This window comes from Schistocerca nitens, chromosome 5 (genome assembly GCF_023898315.1).
Source record: "Schistocerca nitens isolate TAMUIC-IGC-003100 chromosome 5, iqSchNite1.1, whole genome shotgun sequence".
NCBI lineage: Eukaryota > Metazoa > Arthropoda > Insecta > Orthoptera > Acrididae > Schistocerca > Schistocerca nitens.
In genome coordinates, this window is record NC_064618.1 from 374,469,024 (window position 1) to 374,490,538 (window position 21,515).

General features: G+C 44.7%; 1 protein-coding gene and 1 non-coding gene across 2 annotated transcripts in view; both read right to left on the minus strand.

The window, feature by feature from the left end:
- The window catches only part of LOC126260462 (dual specificity calcium/calmodulin-dependent 3',5'-cyclic nucleotide phosphodiesterase 1-like), a 620,495-nt gene extending 614,097 nt beyond the window's left edge, over nt 1-6,398 (minus strand). Inside the window, exons 1-2 of the mRNA XM_049957791.1 lie at nt 6,395-6,398; nt 6,258-6,341 (exon numbers count right to left, since the gene is read on the minus strand). Coding sequence (XP_049813748.1) covers nt 6,258-6,341; nt 6,395-6,398 — 88 coding nt within the window. The remainder of the gene's footprint in view (nt 1-6,257; nt 6,342-6,394) is intronic.
- On the minus strand, nt 2,706-2,778 carry Trnaa-agc (transfer RNA alanine (anticodon AGC)). Its single transcript has one exon. It is a non-coding gene; the product is annotated as a tRNA-Ala (tRNA).
- Nucleotides 6,399-21,515: the final 15,117 nt, after the last annotated feature.

Below are 21,515 nucleotides of genomic sequence, written 5' to 3' on the forward strand. Positions count from 1 at the left end.
CTCTTAAAGTATACATTAGTGTCTCAAAACTCAATCAGAAGTGATATATGTGGACAATCAGTGCACACTAATCTGCGTGTAATCTCGAGAAAATGTTGAATAAATCGTGTTGAAACCATTTACACCATCACTTAATGCAAAAAGGCAGTTGAGAAAATTCTCTTGTGGTATGACAGAGGGAACAGACTAGACTCAATGCAGATTGTGTTGGGACTGCCGCGTGAGATTAGTCGAGCGGTCTAATCACCGGCACGGTAGCTCAGCGTGCTCGGTCAGAGGGTTAGCTACCCTCTGTGAACGGATCAACACAGAACCTGAACAGGTGTCATCGGACGTCCGCCACGAACAAATTCAACCACCAATATAGAGCAGAACGAGATTAAAAAAAAAAAAAAAAAAAAAGGCGCTGCAGTCATGGACTGTGCGGCTGGTCCCGGCGGAGGTTCGAGTCCTCCCTCGGTCATGGGTGTGTGTATGTTTGTCTTTAGGATAATTTAGGTTAAGTAGTGTGTAAGCTTAGGGACTGATGATCTTACCAGTTAAGTCCCATAAGATTTCACACACATTTTTTTGTGTTGAGGCTGCATAAGAAAGACAATAAAGATAAAAGTATTATTTTGTGTAACATGAACTTTTTATCTCCCAACTTTTTTATGAAGTCGAAGAAAATAATGTGTGTGATATTTCATGTATAAATTTCATATACCGGGTGATCAAAAAGTCAGTATAAATTTGAAAACTTAATAAACCACGGAATAATGTGGATAGAGATGTAAAAATTGACACACATGCTTGGAATGACATGGGGTTTTGTTAGAACCGAAAGAAAAAAACAAAGTTCACAAAATGTCCGACAGATGGCGCTGGAAAGCAAAACGTCAGTAATTGTTACCGTGACGGGTGAGAGGTACGCTGATATGTTACAGAATCGCATCATCCCCAGCCTGGCTGATAAACATCTGCTGGAACGTACGATGTTTATGCAGGATGGCGCTCCACCCCATATTGCTAGACGCGTGAAAGATCTCTTGCGCGCGTCGTTTGGTAATGATCGTGTGCTCAGCCGCCACTTTCGTCATGCTTGGCCTCCCAGGTCCCCAGACCTCAGTCCGTGCGATTATTGGCTTTGGGGTTATCTGAAGTCGCAAGTGTATCGTGATCGACCGACATCTCTAGGGATGCTGAAAGACAACATTCGACACCAAAGCCTCACCATAACTCCAGACATGCTTTACGGTGCTGTTCACAACATTATTCCTCGACTACAGCTATTGTTGAGGAATGATGGTGGACATATTGAGCATTTCCTGTAAAGAACATCATCTTTGCTTTGTCTTACTTTGTATGGTAATTATTGCTATTCTGATCAGATGAAGCGCCATCTGTCGGACATTTTTGAACGTTTGTATTTTTTTGGTTCTAATAAAACCCCATGTCATTCCAAGCATGTGAGTCAATTTGTACCTCTCTATCTACATTATTCCGTGATTTATTCAGTTTTCTAATTTATACTGAATTTTTGATCACCCGGTATATAAAGTTTAGTTAAAGAAATGACACGTCATTTTTACGTATAACAAATTTGAACTAACCACTCTTACAGTCCACAGAAATATCACAAGTTTCTTATGGTGACCATCTATCACAGCAGCTATAAACAAGTTGCAGTAGTTCGCAAGAAAAAGACATTTTTGATACTGCACTTGAATTTTACTTATACATGTATGCACGTTTTGCGTTTATGACTAAGCATCCAGCGCCCGCCCTATATCAAATTCGCCGGCGGGTTAATGACGAATGCCGGAGTGCCGGCCAACCTGGATGTGGCATTTAGGCTGTTTCTCACAGCCCACCAGGTGAATACCGGACTGGTACCCACGTTCCGTCTCAGTTACACGATTTGAAAACATTTAGGGAACGTTCACGTACTTTAAGATGGGATAAGAATAGTGGCAGAGGGCTGAGGTACACATACTCTGTCCTGGGGATAACAGGGTGGCGACAGCAAGGGCTTTCGGCCACTCCTTCAGTTAACGTTGCCCAATACGTTATTGACCAGGCAGATGCCGGACAAAGACATAAGAAAAATAAGAAGTACCAGGAATTTTCAGTGCGTGTCAGTAAACATCTAAATGATTACTTGAACATCGAGCAGTTTCCCCTCAGCAAAAACTGGCTGAAAATCACACACACTGTTTCGTGTAGGCCCACTAGCAGTTTCTTCTCCTGTGGTGGCAAGATGTCAAAATACATTTCACGTAATCTACGCGTTCCATTCTAAGTTTCAGCCTCTTTCTAATTTGTTTGTACAGTTACGTATGCAACATTCCCACAATAGTAGCCTACTTTGTACTTATGCAGCTAAATCCTATGTATCGAAAACAGGCATGGTTTTTTCTATTGTCTGACACGAATAGAAAACCTTTACTATTCTGTACACTAATGTAAGCAACGGGCAGTGGGCAGAAACAGCAAAGCTGCTGACTTGGCACTGGGCACCAAAACTGGCGCACTAGTGGCCTTGCAGCTGTGGAGTATACAACATTTATTTTGGCTCGTTGATACTACAAGTGAAGATACTGATAGTGACTCTACCCGAAAAAATCGACTTTCAACAGCTTTTGCACATGGAGAAAATTGCATGATCCTCAAATAATGAATTAGATGCGATAATGATTGAAGCAGAAGAAATGTATCAAAATTTGTGCTGCAGCCGGGACTCGAACCCGGGTCTTCTTGCTTGCTAGGCAGGAATGCTAACCATTACACCACCACAGTCCGATGTTAACACTGATGCACAAACTACCCAAGTTGAGTGCCCTCCCCAACACAAGCAGAAGATATGAATTGAAGTTTGTGTTCGGGAGGGCACTCAACTTCTGTAGTTTGTGCGGCAACGTTAACCGTCGTGCTGTGGTGGTGTAATGGTGCGTGTTCGGTCAGAGGGCCGATTGTCCTCTGTAATTAAAAAAAAGACTGAGTGAAGGAATCAACGATAGACTTGAAAAGATGTCATGTGACGTCTGCCCAACCAAACCAAACGAACAAAAAAAAAAAATAATAATAAAAGAAATGGTTAGCATTTCTGCCTAGCAAGCAAGAAGACCTGGGTTCAAATCCCGGCTGCAGCACATATTTTGATCCATTTCTTCTGCTTCAGTCATTATCGCAGATAAAGAAGAGACTTAAATGTGTCAGGGAAGAATACAAGATCTAACGAATTAGATGTTTTACTGACACCTACTGAGGATGTTTTGTTAAACAGATGAAACGTTTCTGAGCGTATAATTGAAATTCATCTGCAGCATGAAAATTGGCGTTTCCTTGCTATCTAATATAATTCAGATATTACATTTTTCCTTCCTTGCAGTGGACCAAAATTTTAATCTTACGGTAACATACAACATTCTATGGTAATTTTTGCAATTGTACAAGGTTATTCACTAATATTTCTGGGGTTTCAGAAGAGAAATGCGTGAAAGCTGCAGGGTATACAGCTAATAGATACGTAACGGTGGACAGCGCATCGCTCAGATTACATTTGCTGAAGATGGACTTCGTTCGCGCCTTGGCGACCGTCAGTATGTGCGTGCAATTTATTAAAGGCGACGACAGTAGCACACTTTGGAAATCTCTTCATTTTTGGTTTGCCTATGTTCAGGGGCAAACTAAGTCAATGCGACTACAAGGAGCGAGTGATCCGTCTATTAGAGATCAGAAATGAGTTTTGGATACTGTTTTCAAACTCGCGGGCGAGTTCTGTGACGTCATCTCTGAATTCGCCGTCTCCGTGTGCCTGCAGACCCGACTCCTCACCTGAGTCTGCTGTCGGTTTCAAGTGGACTCGATTCACTCAGAAAAGAGAACGAGCAGGCGAGTCCACAAGTGTAACCGTGGATTCGCGGCATTCCCACTACATACGTAACCGTTTTGAAAGAAATTTCCGCAATTTAATCAAACATTACTATTCATTTATTTCAAACATAATTTCTGCTTTATAGCCTTTCTCAAATGCAAGTTGAAATGTCGCAAAATGTCCGACTTACCCTAGTGACAGAACCACGTTGTATACCAATATAACTACTGATCGGTTAGAAGAGCGGCTGGTCCCGGCGGAGGTTCGAGTCCTCCCTTGGGCATGGGTGCGTGTGTTTGTGCTTAGGATAATTTACGTTAAGTAGTGTGTAAGCTTAGGGACTGATGATCTTAGCAGTTAAGTCCCATACGATTTCACACACATTTGAACAGTTTTTGGTTAGAAGAGAATATGGTTCTGTTTATACTTATATTTACATACATAAAACTTTTTCCAAGACTGCTGTAAACTAATTTTAATATTTAATATCTATTCAGATAACGTTTAGCAATTAAACTGACACATACACACTTTCGAAGCGATACCGAGTCTGTAACGACGGTATCAGATAACATGATACGGGGAGATGTGCAATCTCTAAATAATGATTAACTATTAAAATAAATTACAGGAATCAATGATAAGCTACGCTACTCGCTGTTGGCCCATAAACGTAGGTTGCCATGACCAACGAATTCACAAATAGCGCGATTTTTTGTCGCAGCGATATAACAGTGACGTTGCAGTGCGGCCAGTTTTTGTTTGACACAGCACAAAGGTTTTCTCTTGACGGAGGTGGAATAAACAGGAATACAATCATTTTGTTTGCACTGGAGGAAAATTGTATGCTTTTCGTATGAAGCGTGGACTGCAGCACGAAACTTACTCCAGATATTACCCCTCCTCTATTGGAACAAATTTGCAGTTGTGTACTTCGCATCAATTAATTTTCACCTTACACCATACATAGTCTCACAAAAAAAAGGCTTCATTAAAGACCATCTGATCCCGACAATCGGTCATTTCGCGTTGTCAGTGTTACTTCACCGCAGCAAGATCTTGTACTCATCTTCCCTACTAATAATCAGTAACGACTGTCCTCACATCTCAGTATGCTTCGGTAGGAGAGAACGAGTCTACAAGTATGGAGCGACAGCAGCGTCACAATTCTCATACTCGTCATTCTCGCGGAACTAGAGCGAGAACGAAGGAATCTCGTTAGCACTCATGTAACAGAGGGGCCTTGATTTGTGAAGTATGCAACCCGAACACAGACCGGCACTCCCCGTTTTTCTGATCTGTATGTTTCACATGTTCTGACATGGCTGTCCCTTGCTGGTGGGTTCTATAACTACGTCAAGGCGCGTATCACGAACAGAATTCTGAAGAAATGCTCTGTCGACTGACATGTATTATTTGTCTGTGTGCCTTGTAATTTTTGCGCATTAGGTCCTCTGAAACCTTGGAGATACTTGTGAATAACTTATTTTAGTTTGAACTGCACTGGTATAGTGGCTGTGGTGGATAATAAGACTTTGGCTGTGTGGTGTGCGTACTGTAAGACCTTCGGTACACACACCATCAGATTATTTGACTTGTCGCTCTAACGAAGTAGGCGAGTGTCAGCAATATGTCTCATGGTCTTATTGTAGGCGTGTTTATCTTCTGCCGTTAGGTCAGACGATAGAAATGCCACTTGCACGCTTAGAGTAGCAGATTGACGGTGACCAACTTTAAATGGAACTTGATTAATTTTCACACACATTTATTAAAATAATAACAAGCATAAAAATTACTTAACTTGGTTCTGGATGCTATTTACAATTGACAATCTGAAGTTCCTTTGGTATTGGTACGTTAATCTTATTCTTACATATATCTCTGATACTTGACAAAGTGTCTATACATTTATCTTCATGGCTATATACAGGAATATGGTAATCTTATTAGGCGCAGACTGAAACTTGACTATAGACTGGTACAGACAAATGCAGACTGGTACAGACTGGTACAGACTGATGCAGACTGGTACAGACTGGCGCAGACTAATACAGACTGACTAATCGGAGGTCTGTACACTCGTTATAATACCTCGCGCGTTCATGTATCACTGAGCGAGTGTGATCCGCGAGGAGAAAAGGTTGTACGTAAGCAGCAATCTCATTGGCTGCGTTACATATTAATACGCGGATCGGCGGAAGCAGAATTTGGTTCGTCTCTATGGCCGCGCCATCTCGTAGTGCGGAGACGGACGAGCGCTGCGCCTGCGCTGTTGTGCTTAGCGGGGCGCGCTCTAGTGGGAAAGTTGTGTACGCGCTTACTACGCGGAACTATGTACACAACAGGCTCATAATGCAGAGCAGAGGGCTTGGCCAGCTGCAGGGCAAGCTGCGGTACTCACTGGCTAGCTGGCCGTTGCGACCGGGAGAGCCACGGGCCAGCGAGCTGTCGTCTTTGGCCACGCGGCGATCGGGCGGGCTGGCCACTGCAACACACAACACAGCACAGCCGCGTTAGCCAACAATTCTTCCGCACAACCCATCAATCAAATCTGGGTTACCTACAATAAGCACAAAAATGTCAATCTGACGAAGCAGTCAACATAAAAGTACAAAAATTATGCTGTTGTTGTTGTTGTTGTTGTGGTCTTCAGTCCAGAGACTGGTTTGATGCAGCTCTCCATTTTACTCTATCCTGTGCAAACTTCTTCATCTCCCAGTACCTACTGCAACCTACATCCTTCTGAACCTGTTTAGTGTATTCATCTCTTGGTCTCCCTCTACGATTTTTACCCTCCATGCTGCCCTCCAATACTAAATTGGCGATCCCTTGATGCCTCAGAACATGTCCTACCATCCGATCCCTTCATCTAGTCAAGTTGTGCCACAAAATTCTCTTCTCCCCAGTCCTATTCAATACCTCCTCATTAGTTATATGATCTACCCATCTAATCTTCAACATTCTTCTGTAGCACCACATTTCGAATGCTTCTATTCTCTAATTGCCCAAACTAGTTATCGTCCATGTTTCACTTCCATACATGGCTACGCTCCATACAAATACTTTCAGAAACGACTTCCTGACACTTAAATCTGTACTCCATGTTAACAAATTTCTCCTCTTCAGAAACGATTTCCTTGCCTTTGCCAGTCTACATTTTATATCCTCTCTACTTCGACCATCATCAGTTATTTTGATCCCCAAATAGCAAAACTCCTTTACTACTTTAAGTGTCTCATTTCCTAATCTAATTCCCTCTGCATCACCCGACTTAATTCGACTACATTCCATTATCCTCGTTTTGCTTTTGTTGATGATCATCTTATACCCTCCTTTCAAGACACTGTCCATTCCGTTCAACTGCTCTTCCAAATCCTTTGCTGTCTATGACACAATTACAATGTCATCGGCGAACCTCAAAGTTTTGATTTCTTCTCCATGGATTTTAATACCTACTCCGAATTTTTCTTTTGTTTCCTTTACTGCTTGCTCAATATACAGATTGAATAACATCGGGGAGAGGCTACAACCCTGTCTCACTCCCTTCCCAACCACTGCTTCCCTTTCATGCCCCTCGACTCTTATAACTGCCATCTGGTTTCTGTACAAATTGTAAATAGCCTTTCGCTCCCTGTTTTTTACTCCTGCCACCTTCAGAATTTGAAAGAGAGTATTCCAGTCAACATTGTCAAACGCTTTCTCTAAGTCTACAAATGCTAGAAACGTAGGTTTCCCTTTCCTTAATCTACCTTCTAAGATAAGATAAGATAAGATTATGCTAGATATGAATAATGGTGACGAAAATAAAAACTGAGTGTTTCAGATTGATATAAATGCATAATCACCAAACACATGGTCGTAAGTGACACACATCTTGTAACCTCACAGCCTTCTTCGTTAATTGCTGACACAGTAGTCCACTCGAAAGGTAGCGGAACACAGTGCTACGATACGTTAGTTGTATTTCACGGATCACACTGAAGGGTCTCTGAGATGTGAATGAAGCCAAGGAGTCCTTTTATTTGAAAAAATAGAGTGCTTGACTTACGAAATGTTTCTATTGCATTATTACCCACGAAACAACATAAAATATCAATTCCTGTAAAGATATAAATAAAAATTCTGTTTTAAACTCGTCATTGTGATTTTGCAGGTTGTAATACACGTGTGTATCTATATATCTAACTGCTATCGATTCTAATATGAAGCAAAAAGTTGAAGATATACAGCCAACTGCCTCTCAGTTACAGTGGCCTTCGGACGGCTGCTTCACGCTTCCACCACAACCATTCCTATAACACGATTTTATGTGCGTCTCCTGGCAACGGCTCAGTATGGCCGTAGTTCCATAAACAGCTACTGTTCTCACTGACGTGGTTTTCGTACCACTAACAACCTTTTCTGTTTCGCAGTTGAATGCTGGCAACAGCACTGCCAACTGTCATGTCTCTTCTTTCGTCATAAGAAAGGCTCTAAGCACTATGGGACTTACATGTGAGGTCATCAGTCCCCTAGACTTAGAACTATTTAAACCTAACTAACCTAAGGACATCTCACACATCCATGCCTGAGGCAGGATTCGAACCTGCGACCGTAGCGGTCGGCGGTTCCAGACTGTAGCGCCTAGAACCGCTCGGCCACCCCGGCCGGCTCTGTCCTACAACCGTTTGGACTACCATGTGTCTGGCATTTTCTTAGGTTGGTTCGATTGTAGGAGTGTCTTAATAGTAAATAATAAATGTATTAAAACTTCAAGCAAGATATCACAGTTTTTCAAGCATTTCATTATGACGTCATACTTACTGAACAATGAAATGTAAGGAGTTATCACCCCAACATCCATTGTTGCCTAACAGTAAGGGACACGTATACCAAGTTTGCTTGACAACGGTGCGGTGGAGGTGGAGATGTGGAAAACACACACACACACACACACACACACACACACACACACACACACACACAAGCAGACAGGACTATAGTCACATACTGAATATACATACATCTATATTTACAATAAGCATGCGTGTTAAGAGAGGCCTTTCCTCTATTTAGGAAGTGGCTTACATGGAGTACATGTGGCTCTTTGACATTTTGTGGCGACCCGGAGGTTTTCGCGGTGTGGCGGCCGTGCGCGGCGCGCAGGCCACGAGACGTGTGGCGCCCAGCCAGGCGGAGACCGCAATTTTGGCCACCGGCCGCAGCGACCGCGCGCTGCCGGCCGCCCGGAGCGAACCGAACGGAAGCCGCCATCAGCGTAATGAGACCGCACGGCCGCCGTAATTGGATTGGCCCGGGGCGCGGCTGACACCTCGCGCCGCCGCCCCCTTAGTCAATTAATGGACACACATGTCACACGCCACGCCACGCCGAACGTGTCTTCAGCCACGCGGCCGACGCCTCGCTTGTCATCGAGCGCGTTAGTAGGGTGCCGAGGCGCACCTGTGACCCCGGCACTGGCCGAATGATCAGCTGCTACGCTCGTCTCGTTGACATTTGACTCTTGGCCTAAACAGCCCATGATTATAATTAAAACGCAGTTACTCACGCAGGTCCATCGTAGGCTGTAATTACATTATGGCCGCGAAACTTGGTAGAAAGACTAAAGCGCTAATGTGGAACCGATTTACGCTGGAAAAGAATTACACTACTGGCTATTAAAATTCCTACACCACTAAGATAACGTGCTACGGACGCGAAATTTAATCGATAGGAAGAAGATGCTGTGATATGCTTATCAGAGCATTCACACAAAGTTGGCGTCGTGGCGACACCTACAACGTGCTGACATGAGGAAAGTTTCCAACCGATTTGTCATACACAGACAGCAGTTGACCGGCGTTGCCTGGTGAAACGTTGTTGTGATGCCTCGTGTAAAGAGGAGAAATGCGTACCATCACGTTTCCGACTTTGATGAAGGTCGGATTGTAGCCTATCGCGATTGCGGTTTATCGTATCGCGACATTACTGCTCGCGTTGGTCGAGATCCAATGACTGTTAGCAGAATATGGAATCGGTGGGTTCGGGAGGGTAATACGGAACGCCGTGCTGGATCCCAACGGCATCGTATCACCAGCAGTCGAGATGACAGGCATCTTTTCCGCTTGTCTGTAACGGATCGTGCAGCCACGTCTCGATCCCTGAGTCAACAGATGGGAACGTGTGCAAGAAAACAACCATCTGCACGAACAGTTCGACGACTTTTGCAGCAGCATGGACTATCAGCTCAGAGACCATGGCTGCGGTTACCCTTGACGCTGCATCACAGACAGGACCGCCTGCGATGGTGTACTCAACGACGAACCTGGGTGCACGAATGGCAAAACGTCATTTTTTCGGATGAATCCATATTCTGTTTACAGCATCATGATGGTCGCATCCGTGTTTGGCGACATCGCGGTGAACGCACATTGGAAGCGTGTATTCGTCATCGCCATACTGGTGTATCACCCGGCGTGATGGTATGTGGTGCCATTGGTTACACGTCTCGGTCACCTCTTGTTCACATTGACGGCACTTTCAACAGTGGACGTTACATTTCAGATGTGTTACGACCGGTGGATCTACCCTTGATTCGATCTCTGCGAAACCCTACATTTCAGAAGGATAATGCACGACCGCATGTTGCAAGTCCTGTACGGACCTTTCTGGATACAGAAAATGTTCGACTGTTGCCCTGGCCAGTGCATTCTCCAGATCTCTCACCAACTGAAAACGTCTGGCGGAGCAACTGGCTCGTCACAATACGCCAATCACAACTCTTGGTGAACTGTGGTATGGTGTTGAAGCTGCATGGGCAGCTGTACCTGTACATGCCATCCAAGCTCTGTTTGACTCAATGCCCAGGCGTATCAAGGCCGCTATTACGGCCAGAGGTGGTTGTTCTGGGTAATGATTTCTCAGAATCTGTGCACCCAAATTGCGTGAAAATGTAATCACATATCAGTTTTAGTATAATATATTTGTCCAATGAATACCCGTTTATCATCTGCATTTTTTCTTGGTGTAGCAATTTTAATGGCTAGTAGTGTAGTTTCAGTTTTGGACACCAGGTTCAAATCTGGCGCTGCACTGCATTTCGCCGACGTCTCTGGTGCCCATATTGAGCAAGTTCTGTATTTGGCGGTTAATAATAAAATGAACATTACAATGAGGTGACAAAAGACATGGGACAGCGATGTGCACATATACAAATATCGTGCACATAAGGTGTAAAAGAGCAGTGTATCTACAGAACTGTCATTTGTATTCAGGTGATTCTTTTGAAAAGGTTTCCGACATGATTATGGCCGCACGACGGCAATTAACACAATTTGAACACGGAATGGTGGTTCGAGCTAGAAGCAGGGGATATTCCATTTCGTAAATCGTTAGGGAATTCAATATTCCGAGATCCACAGCGTCAAGAGTGTGCCGAGAATAGCAAATTACAGGCATTACCTCTCACCACGGACAACGCAGAGCGACCGAGAGCAGCTGCGTTCGTGTAGAGTTGTCAGACAAGCAACACTGCGTGAAATAACCGCATAAATCATTATGGGACGTACGACGGACGTATCCGTTAAGACATTAAGGCGAAATGTGGCGTTAGAGGGCTGTGACAGCAGGCGACCGACGCGATTGCCTTTGATGACAGCACATAGCCTTCAGTGTCTCTTCTGGGCTCGTGACAATATTTGTTAGATCCTAGACGACTGGAAAACAGCGGACTGGTCCGATGACTCCCGATTTCTGTTGGTAAGAGCTGTTGGTTAGAGTGTGTAGCAGACTCCAAGAAGCCATGGACCCAAGTTGACGACAAGGCACTGTGCAAGCTGGTGGCGACTCCATGATGGTGAGGGCTGTGTTTACGTGGAATGGACTGGGTTCTCTAATCCGACAGACCCATCATTGATGGGACATGGTTATGTTCGACTACTTGTTCCCATACAGCGATGAACTTTTTTATCGATGTCAATACTACATGCCACTGGGCCACAACTGTTCACGATTGGTTTGGAGAACGTTCTGGAAAACTCGAATGAATGATTTTGTTCACTTGTTCTGCTGCTGTAGTGTCTATTGTGGCATTCAGTGTAGTGAAAGTATGTCAAAACAGTGTTAAAATAAGCAGTCCAATATCGTAATGTTGAAAAAGAGCTCTGCCAGTGCACCAACGATTCAGATCAGTCTTTAGGACATCAAAATAATGAGCGAATAACCGAGATACGAAAAGTTGTATCTCACGATTATCATGAGATAACACTTGACTCAAAACTATCTGCAACGTGTAGAAGCTGTGGTATGAACCACAACAGCAGAAGACAACATTGGACATCGATATACGGCTACCCACTGCCCTCCGCCCCCCCCCCCCCCCAAATATCCCAACAGCCACTCCACCAGCAGAAGAAGTGAACAAAACAGTTGTAGGTAGATTTAGATTAAGACATTTTCTCTTTAAGTAGCAATTGTTTGTGGAAACGCCTAATGATGAGTAATAAATGCTCGAAAAGTGTCGGAATGTGTTAAATTAAACACAAAATAAAAAAAATGTGACTGGTAGCAGAAACATACAACTAATTGTTCCACATAGTTATGGTTCTTCAAATGGCTCTGAGCACTATGCGACTTAAATTCTGAGGTCATGAGTCACTTAGAACTTAGAAGTAATTAAACCTAACTAACCTAAGGACATCACACACATCCATGCCCGAGGCAGGATTCGAACCTGCGACCGTAGCGGTCGCTCGGCTCCAGAATGTAGCGCCTAGAACCGCACGGCCACTCCGGCCGGCCCACATAGTTATGGTTCCTAACTTAGTCAGCTTGCTTTGGCAGTTAAAAAGGACGTGTTACAAAGGTCGAGTACCTTCTCATAAGACACATTTCTGTAGTCAGTACTAAACGAGGCTTTAGGTGGTGTAAAGATTGATTTGGAGTGATGAATGACGGTACACGTCATAGCAATCCGATGCAAGCATTTGGGTTTGGTGAATTCCTGGACAATGTTACCTGTCGCAATGTGTTGTGCCAATACTGAAGTACGATGGAAGTGTTACTGTATGTGAAGTTTTTCATGATAAAGGCGGGGTCCACTTGTTACGTTTAAGAAAACGCCGAGTGTCGAAGGTTATGAACACATTTTGCAATTTTGTTTTACTGCATACAGTAGAGGGACAATTTGGAAAAGACGATTGTTTGTATCTGCATTAGAATTGTCCTGTCATAAAGCAGAATCTGTGAGTCAGTTGTGAAGCGGCGTGGCCTGTCCATAGTCAGTACCTGACCCCAGTGGATCACTTGTAAGAAAACTGACTTCGCTCCACACCCCAGCGTCCAACATCACTACTTTCCCTGGTTTTGGCTGTTGTGGTGTCACAAGGCTTAGGCCTGTCCCATCCCTCATTAAATCGACCAAGCTTATACTAATAATTGTAAGAACAGTTATTATTATTATGTTCCTTAAGTTTGTTTTTGGGTTTTCAGAAATACTGTGGGAAGAAAGTTTATTTATGTTGCAAATAACGTGGAAGACGTTGCCCAACGATCACCACGAAGGTTCGACGTAGCGGCAAGTGGGCAATGAATAAAACGAATGGTGCAAACTACCGAGAGCCATGGAAGAGCCTGAGCGGCGAGGGCGTCGAGCTTCCTAGGTCGTTGTTGGACAACGTCAAAGGAAGAGAAATTCTGTTTTCTCTTTGAAAACAGATCGATCGAGTCTTGAAAGGTTCATGTAAAACGTATAGGCGGGTGACACATTAGATGGGACCTAATGCCTGTAATTATTCTACAGTTATTAAAAAGTTGTTAAACGGCAAAACCGATAGTTCATCATTTATATAGATAAAAAATAGTAAAGATATAGGAAAGGAAGAGTTGCGGCGTCAGAACGAAAAGTGATACATCGCTCAGCAACGAAGAAGGACGTGAACAGCGGGCGTTACGTGGTGATAACAAATCAACTGATAAAATAGTAAGTCTGTAATTAAGCATGAAGCCACGTAACACTGCACTGTTAAGGATGAATAATATGCTATTCCTCCACAGACACAGAGACACCTCAGTGGAAGAGTCCCCAGGAGAGCTCAAGCCATGATAAAGACAAAGTGCGGACGCGTGTAATATTATGGTCACTAGTAGGTGTATGGGTATTTTTGACCAGGTAGTGTAGAGAACGTTGTGGGGAAGACGAACCAAAGACTGCGTCTTATTGGCAGAACACTGAGGAGGCGCAACAAAAAACAAAGACCGTCCGAACAGGCCGTGAAGGACTACGGGACCGACCGACCGCCGCGTCATCCTCAGACACCACCGAATACTGATATGGAGAGGCATGTAGCCAGCACACTGCTCTCCCGGCCGTTACCAGTTTTCGGGTTCGGCGCCGCTAATTCTCAAGCAAGTAACTCCTCAATTGGCCTCACAAGGGCTGAGTGCACGCCGTGTGGCAACAGCACTCGCCAAATCGGACGGTGATCCATCCAAGTGCTAGACATACCCGACAGTGCTTAACTTCGGTGATCTGACGGGACTCCTGAGCGGTATGGGATCCATACCAGACAGGATTAACGGAGGACATCGTTAAAATTCAAACACGGGCAGCTAGTTTTGAATTATCGAGTAACAGGGGATGCAGTGTCACGGATATTATACTTGAGCTGGGGTGGCAATCATTAGAACAGGTCTCCTTCGTTGTGCCAAAGTCTTTTCACGAAATTTCAAACACAACATTTCTCCTCTGAAAAGTAAAAAAAAATTGTTGACTGCCTCCCAATAGGGAGAAATGACAATCGCAATAAAATAAGAGAAATCAGAGCTTGCACGGAAAGATTTACGAGTTCGTTTTTCCCAGGTGCTGTTCGGCAGTGGAATGGTGGAAAAATAGTCTGGAAGTAGTTGTCTGACTCTCTATCAAGCTCTTACGAGTGAATTGCAGTGCAGTCATTGCAGATGTAGATGTGCGTGTAGATGTAGATGTACGTGTAGATGTAGATGAAAATGTTTTGATAGTATGATTATGTTCCTGAGCACATAGGCCTTCATTTAATTTAGTTTTTACATGTTGACCACGCATGTATTCAATGCTGAAAAAGAAACAAACTGCGTTTTGTGCTACTAAAATTTTTATTTCGAATTTATTTTCGACTTATTGGGACATCGTCAGGAAACAGCTGCATAGCATCCATAAGAGACACTAGTGTGTTGCAAACAAAACCTTAGAAACAAAGATAGCATCAACAAACACACTTTCGTCATGGCATTAGATGAGCACAATATTACAATATATAAGTAGTATGAATGTAACACTACAGGCTGCAAGGAAAAATCTGAATAAGGTATAGTGATAATTCTATTGCGGTAAAAGTTTGTGGAGATCAATGTGGTCGTTAGGATGGAGGTCTGGAAGTGTATGGCTGATTGAATCATGTGAAGATTAAAAATGGATATGTACTAAGCTGCAACTAACCATTTAGAACGAGGTGGGGGTTTTAGCTGAATGCTTATTTACCTTATGTGCACCTAACATATTAAGCTTTTTTCCCCATGTCTGTTTTTGTTCCAAAACATATGCTGACCTATTTTAATGGTGTGTGCCCGTGTATGTATGTGTATGTGCGTGCGTGATTTGTGTGTGTGTGTGTTTGTGTGTGTGTGTACTTTTGAACAGCGCTCAGACCTCCATATAGCTTCCACCTTTTTGGTCCATATGCAGAACTTCCACTATGTGACTGCACGGACAAAATACTGGTCATCCAGATATGACGCTAAGATCATGTAACACCCACGAACTCTAGCCTTAATAACGGCCTCAGTTCTGCGAGGAAAATAGTAAACAAATTTCTTCAGATATGCCATCTCTATCTGAAACCATTCGTTGATGTTTAGATACAGTAGAGCTTCGAAGAAGAACAAATAATGGAAGAGGAGTAGATAACATTCCTCGGCAAGGTACGAAAAACACCCTCAAAACGTGAAGGGTCTACTTCCATCCTCAACTGCTACTTTTACGCACTGCAGACCTACATCTACATAGCTACTCCGTAAGCCACCGTACGGTGCGTGGTGGAGGGTACCCTTTACCATTACTAGTCATTTCCTTTCCAATTCCACTCGCAAATAGAGCGACGGAAAAACGACTGTCTATATGCCTCCGTATGAACCGTAATTTCTCATGTTTTATCTCCGTAGCCCTTATGTACAATGGATGTTGGCGCCAGTAGAATCATTTGGCAGTCAGCTTCAACAGCCGGTTCTGTAGTTTTCTCTGTAGTGTTCCTCGGATAGAATGTCGTCGTCCCTCCAGGAGTTCCCATTTGAGTTCCCGAAGCACCCGCGTAACATTTACGTGTTGTTCAAACCTACCGGTAACAAGTGTAAGCGTAGGCTTCCGCGGCCGTTGTCTTCTTCAATAAAATTCTTCAGGGTATCAGACCGCATCGTCATAATTTAAAATGCGCCAACGTTTCGGCCAGCGTTGCAGCTAGCCTTCATCAGGGCCTTACGTTAACTGCTAAATGAACACACGTGGTTCCTTAAATAGCTGCACGAGAAAACCGTGTCGTTACTTGATTGGCTGTAAAAGGAGGAGGAGGAGGGGTGAAAGGTATGCTTTATTGGTGTTTCCTTTATTATCTGTCATTGGCTGAAATAGCTGTTTTCTATTGGTCTTTATATTAATCCACCCCATTGGAGGAGACGGACGAATAGCGAACAGGTGATGGCTGTGACGTCACACTGTTTCCATGCTGTCCAGAAGCCGGCTGCGGCGTGCCATTGCTTTGTGTACTCGCGACCACTACTGCGGCTCTCCGCGTGTCTGCATGGGCCGCCACGGCTCTGCCGCCGCTCCGTAGCCCAGCTATTGCAGGCAGCCAAGACCTCGGAAGCTTGTACCCGTCCTCTCTATTCATGTTGGCGGGTCTTTTGGCTATTTCTATCGCCTCTCTAATCTTTCTTTTGAAAGTGAGAGGCTGTTTCGCCAGGACGCGGGCTTCTTGAAAAAATATTGGTTTCTCGCACTCGTCTCGGTGTTCCGCCACTGCTGACTTAGTGTGTTGTTTCAGGCGGATATATCTTTCATGTTCCGAGAGCCTTGTGCTAATCGGACGTCCCGTCTCATCTATGTAGACTAATCCACACGCACAACCAATTTCATACACGCCAGCTGTGTGTAGTTTGTCAACTGCATCCTTGGTAGAACCGAGCATGTCTGATATTTTGTTTGTGCTTCGGAAAATTGGTTTGATGTCGGCTTTTCGTAGAATTTTGCCAATACGTTCGGTGACCCCTTGTACATATGGTAACACAGCAATGCTCTGTGCCTCCTTCTCCTCTTCCCTATTAGTCTTCTCCCTTGTCGACATGGTGCTGTCTATCATCTGCTTCCCATAGCCATTAGTTCCGAAGATGGACCTGAGGCGTTCAAGTTCTGTCTTCAGATGTTCTTCGTGGCTTATCCTGTACGCTCTCTTCGTTAGCGTGTGCAGGACGGACTTCTTCTGCGTGGGGTGATGGTGGGAGGAGGCGTGAAGGTACCTGTCCGTATTAGTTGGTTTCCTGTACACTTTGTGGCCAAGTTTACCATCAGGTTTTCGATAAACTTCCACGTCGAGAAAAGGCAGCACCCCATTCTTCTCTGTTTCCATTGTAAACTGAATTTTCCTATGCTGTTGGTTAAGGTGCTTGTGGAACTTCTGTAACTCCTCTTCACCTTGGGGCCAGATGACGAAAGTATCATCGACATAGCGAAGCCAACAATTTGGACGTAATGGTGCGGACTGGAGGGCTGTTTCCTCAAATGCCTCCATGAAAATTTCTGCTGCGATAGGCGATAGGGGTGAGCCCATAGCTACACCGTCAGTTTGTTCATAAAATTGACCTCTCCACTTGAAATAGGTGGTCGTCAGACAGTGGCGCACAAGCTCACATACATCAGGTGCCACGCGTTCTTCTAGGATGTTCATAGTATCTGACACTGGGACATTCGTGAATAGGGATTTGACGTCGAAACTAACCATCAGATCTTGGTCCGTAACACGCATTTCCTTTAGGAGAGACACGAAGTGAGTGGAATCCTTAACGTAGGACTTGGTTTGATGCACTAGGTGTCGGAGGCTAGGTGCCAGTTCTTTCGCTAGGTAGTAGGTCGGCGAATTTATTCATCCCGCAAGTGACACAGGCACCAAGGATATATGGTGTACCGAAGGTACACAAAACCGACTTCCCCTTAAGGCCCATAGTAAACAGTATAAATTCGCCGACCTACTACCTAGCGAAAGAACTGGCACCTAGGCTCCGACACCTAGTGCATCAAACCAAGTCCTACGTTAAGGATTCCACTCACTTCGTGTCTCTCCTAAAGGAAATGCGTGTTACGGACCAAGATCTGATGGTTAGTTTCGACGTCAAATCCCTATTCACGAATGTCCCAGTGTCAGATACTATGAACATCCTAGAAGAACGCGTGGCACCTGATATATGTGAGCTTGTGCGCCAGTCTGACGACCACCTATTTCAAGTGGAGAGGTCAATTTTATGAACAAACTGACGGTGTAGCTATGGGCTCACCCCTATCGCCTATCGAAGCAGAAATTTTCATGGAGGCATTTGAGGAAACAGCCCTCCAGTCCGCACCATTACGTCCAAATTGTTGGCTTCGCTATGTCGATGATACTTTCGTCATCTGGCCCCACGGTGAAGAGGAGTTACAGAAGTTCCACAAGCACCTTAACCAACAGCATAGGAAAATTCAGTTTACAATGGAAACAGAGAAGAATGGGGTGCTGCCTTTTCTCGACGTGGAAGTTTATCGAAAACCTGATGGTAAACTTGGCCACAAAGTGTACAGGAAACCAACCAATACGGACAGGTACCTTCACGCCTCCTCCCACCATCACCCCACGCAGAAGAAGTCCGCCCTGCACACGCTAACGAAGAGAGCGTACAGGATAAGCCACGAAGAACATCTGAAGACAGAACTTGAACGCCTCAGGTCCATCTTCGGAACTAATGGCTATGGGAAGCAGATGATAGACAGCACCATGTCGACAAGGGAGAAGACTAATAGGGAAGAGGAGAAGGAGGCACAGAGCATTGCTGTGTTACCATATGTACAAGGGGTCACCGAACGTATTGGCAAAATTCTACGAAAAGCCGACATCAAACCAATTTTCCGAAGCACAAACAAAATATCAGACATGCTCGGTTCTACCAAGGATGCAGTTGACAAACTACACACAGCTGGCGTGTATGAAATTGGTTGTGCGTGTGGATTAGTCTACATAGATGAGACGGGACGTCCGATTAGCACAAGGCTCTCGGAACATGAAAGATATATCCGCCTGAAACAACACACTAAGTCAGCAGTGGCGGAACACCGAGACGAGTGCGAGAAACCAATATTTTTTCAAGAAGCCCGCGTCCTGGCGAAACAGCCTCTCACTTTCAAAAGAAAGATTAGAGAGGCGATAGAAATAGCCAAAAGACCCGCCAACATGAATAGAGAGGACGGGTACAAGCTTCCGAGGTCTTGGCTGCCTGCAATAGCAGGGCTACGGAGCGGCGGCAGAGCCGTGGCGGCCCATGCAGACACGCGGAGAGCCGCAGTAGTGGTCGCGAGTACACAAAGCAATGGCACGCCGCAGCCGGCTTCTGGACAGCATGGAAACAGTGTGACGTCACAGCCATCACCTGTTCGCTATTCGTCCGTCTCCTCCAATGGGGTGGATTAATATAAAGACCAATAGAAAACAGCTATTTCAGCCAATGACAGATAATAAAGGAAACACCAATAAAGCATACCTTTCACCCCTCCTCCTCCTCCTTTTACAGCCAATCAAGTAACGACACGGTTTTCTCGTGCAGCTATTTAAGGAACCACGTGTGTTCATTTAGCAGTTAACGTAAGGCCCTGATGAAGGCTAGCTGCAACGCTGGCCGAAACGTTGGCGCATTTTAAATTATGACGATGCGGTCTGATACCCTGAAGAATTTTATTGAAGACTACCGGTAACAAACTTAGCATCCCACCTATGAATTTCTTCGATGTCTTCCTTCAGTCCAACCTGCTACGGATCCCAAACACTGGAGCACTACTCGAGAATAGGTCGCACCAGCGTCCTACATGTGGTTTCCTTTACAGGTGAACCACTCTTTCCTAAAATTATCCCAATAAACCGAAGTCGACCATTCGTCTTCCCTACCAAGGTTCTCACATGTTCGTTCCATTTCATATATGTTTGCAACGTTACGCCCAGATATTTAAACGACTTGACTGTGTCAAGCAGGGCACTCGTAATACTGTATCCGTACATTACAGGTTTGTTCTTCCTACTCATCCGCTTTAACTTACTACGTTGCGCCGGCGGTGGACTCGACACCTTAGGTCATTTGAAAAGGCAAACCTGCGACTCGTTGGACCATGCTACACACCTTCAGAGACCTAATGTCTGTCCCACTGAATACCAGTAGTTTTGCACTGATGAACCAAAACATTAAGATCAATGCAATGCACACTGCGGGACTGGAAGCCTTCTGGGACTTTAAGTGTTCGTGACGATTGCAGTGAGCACGGATCGTCGATACTGGAACGGGGATCAATGTAAACGTGTCGTCTGCAGGATGAATATGTTTTTTTATTAGACCAGGGCGATGGTCGTATCCGGATACGATGTCATCCAGAGAAACGACTGCTCGAAACACTCACCGTGCCATAGACTCAGGATGGTGTGCAATGTATTGTACTATGTCGGACATTAACACAAGCTTCCATTGGACCTGCGGTAATAATCACAGGTACCATGATAGTTGTGGACTACGTGAACGTTACTGCTTATCACCTGCATCCCTTCAGCCTTGATGTCTTCACCTATGGTGACGGCATCTTTCGGCAGGATAACTGTCCATGTCACAAAGCAAGAATCGAATTACAATGCTTTGAGGACTATTATAGTGAATTCACATCAGTGTCCTGGTCACCAGATTTATATGATATGAAACCGATGAAACAATTCTGGACGTTATAGAGGGCCAGCTTAGCGTCCGCAACCCACCGGCTGATAATTTACGGAAACTGATGGCCTGTGAAGATACGTCTGGTGCCACACATCTCCGAAAACATACCAATGACTTGTTGAACCCTCACCATGCTTAATCACTACTGTATCGCGTTCGAAAAGAGGACCCACACGCTATTAAGTAGATGGTAGGTGGTAACAAAGTTTTGGCCCATCCGTGCATGTGCCGCTATCGGCAACGATCTTTTGCGAGGTGCTCGACTATATGTTTCCACTGAAGGCGGTTCCCTTGGCAGTGTTCGTTCGGAAAGTAATTGAGATTGTGTCTCATTCGCTGTCATCAGCAGTTCCTGTTGGGTTTGAAACCGTTTTTCATTGAGCCTTGTCCCCGTCTCTGTCCGTTAGGATTTTTCTACGAGCGTTGTACTAACGCAGTGTGACATGGCGACAAGTGGTATGTCGTTCCTTTTACACATATTGGACATTACACTTTAATACCTAAACAAATGGAGAAACATCGTTCATCTTGTGTCCGCCTCTACAGCTGAGTGTTGAGCGTGGCTGACTGCCATGCCGAGGACCCAGGTTCGATTCTAGGTTCTGCTGTTGATTTTTCCTTGGTGGAAGGAGGGGTAACGGGTGCACTCAACCTCATGTGG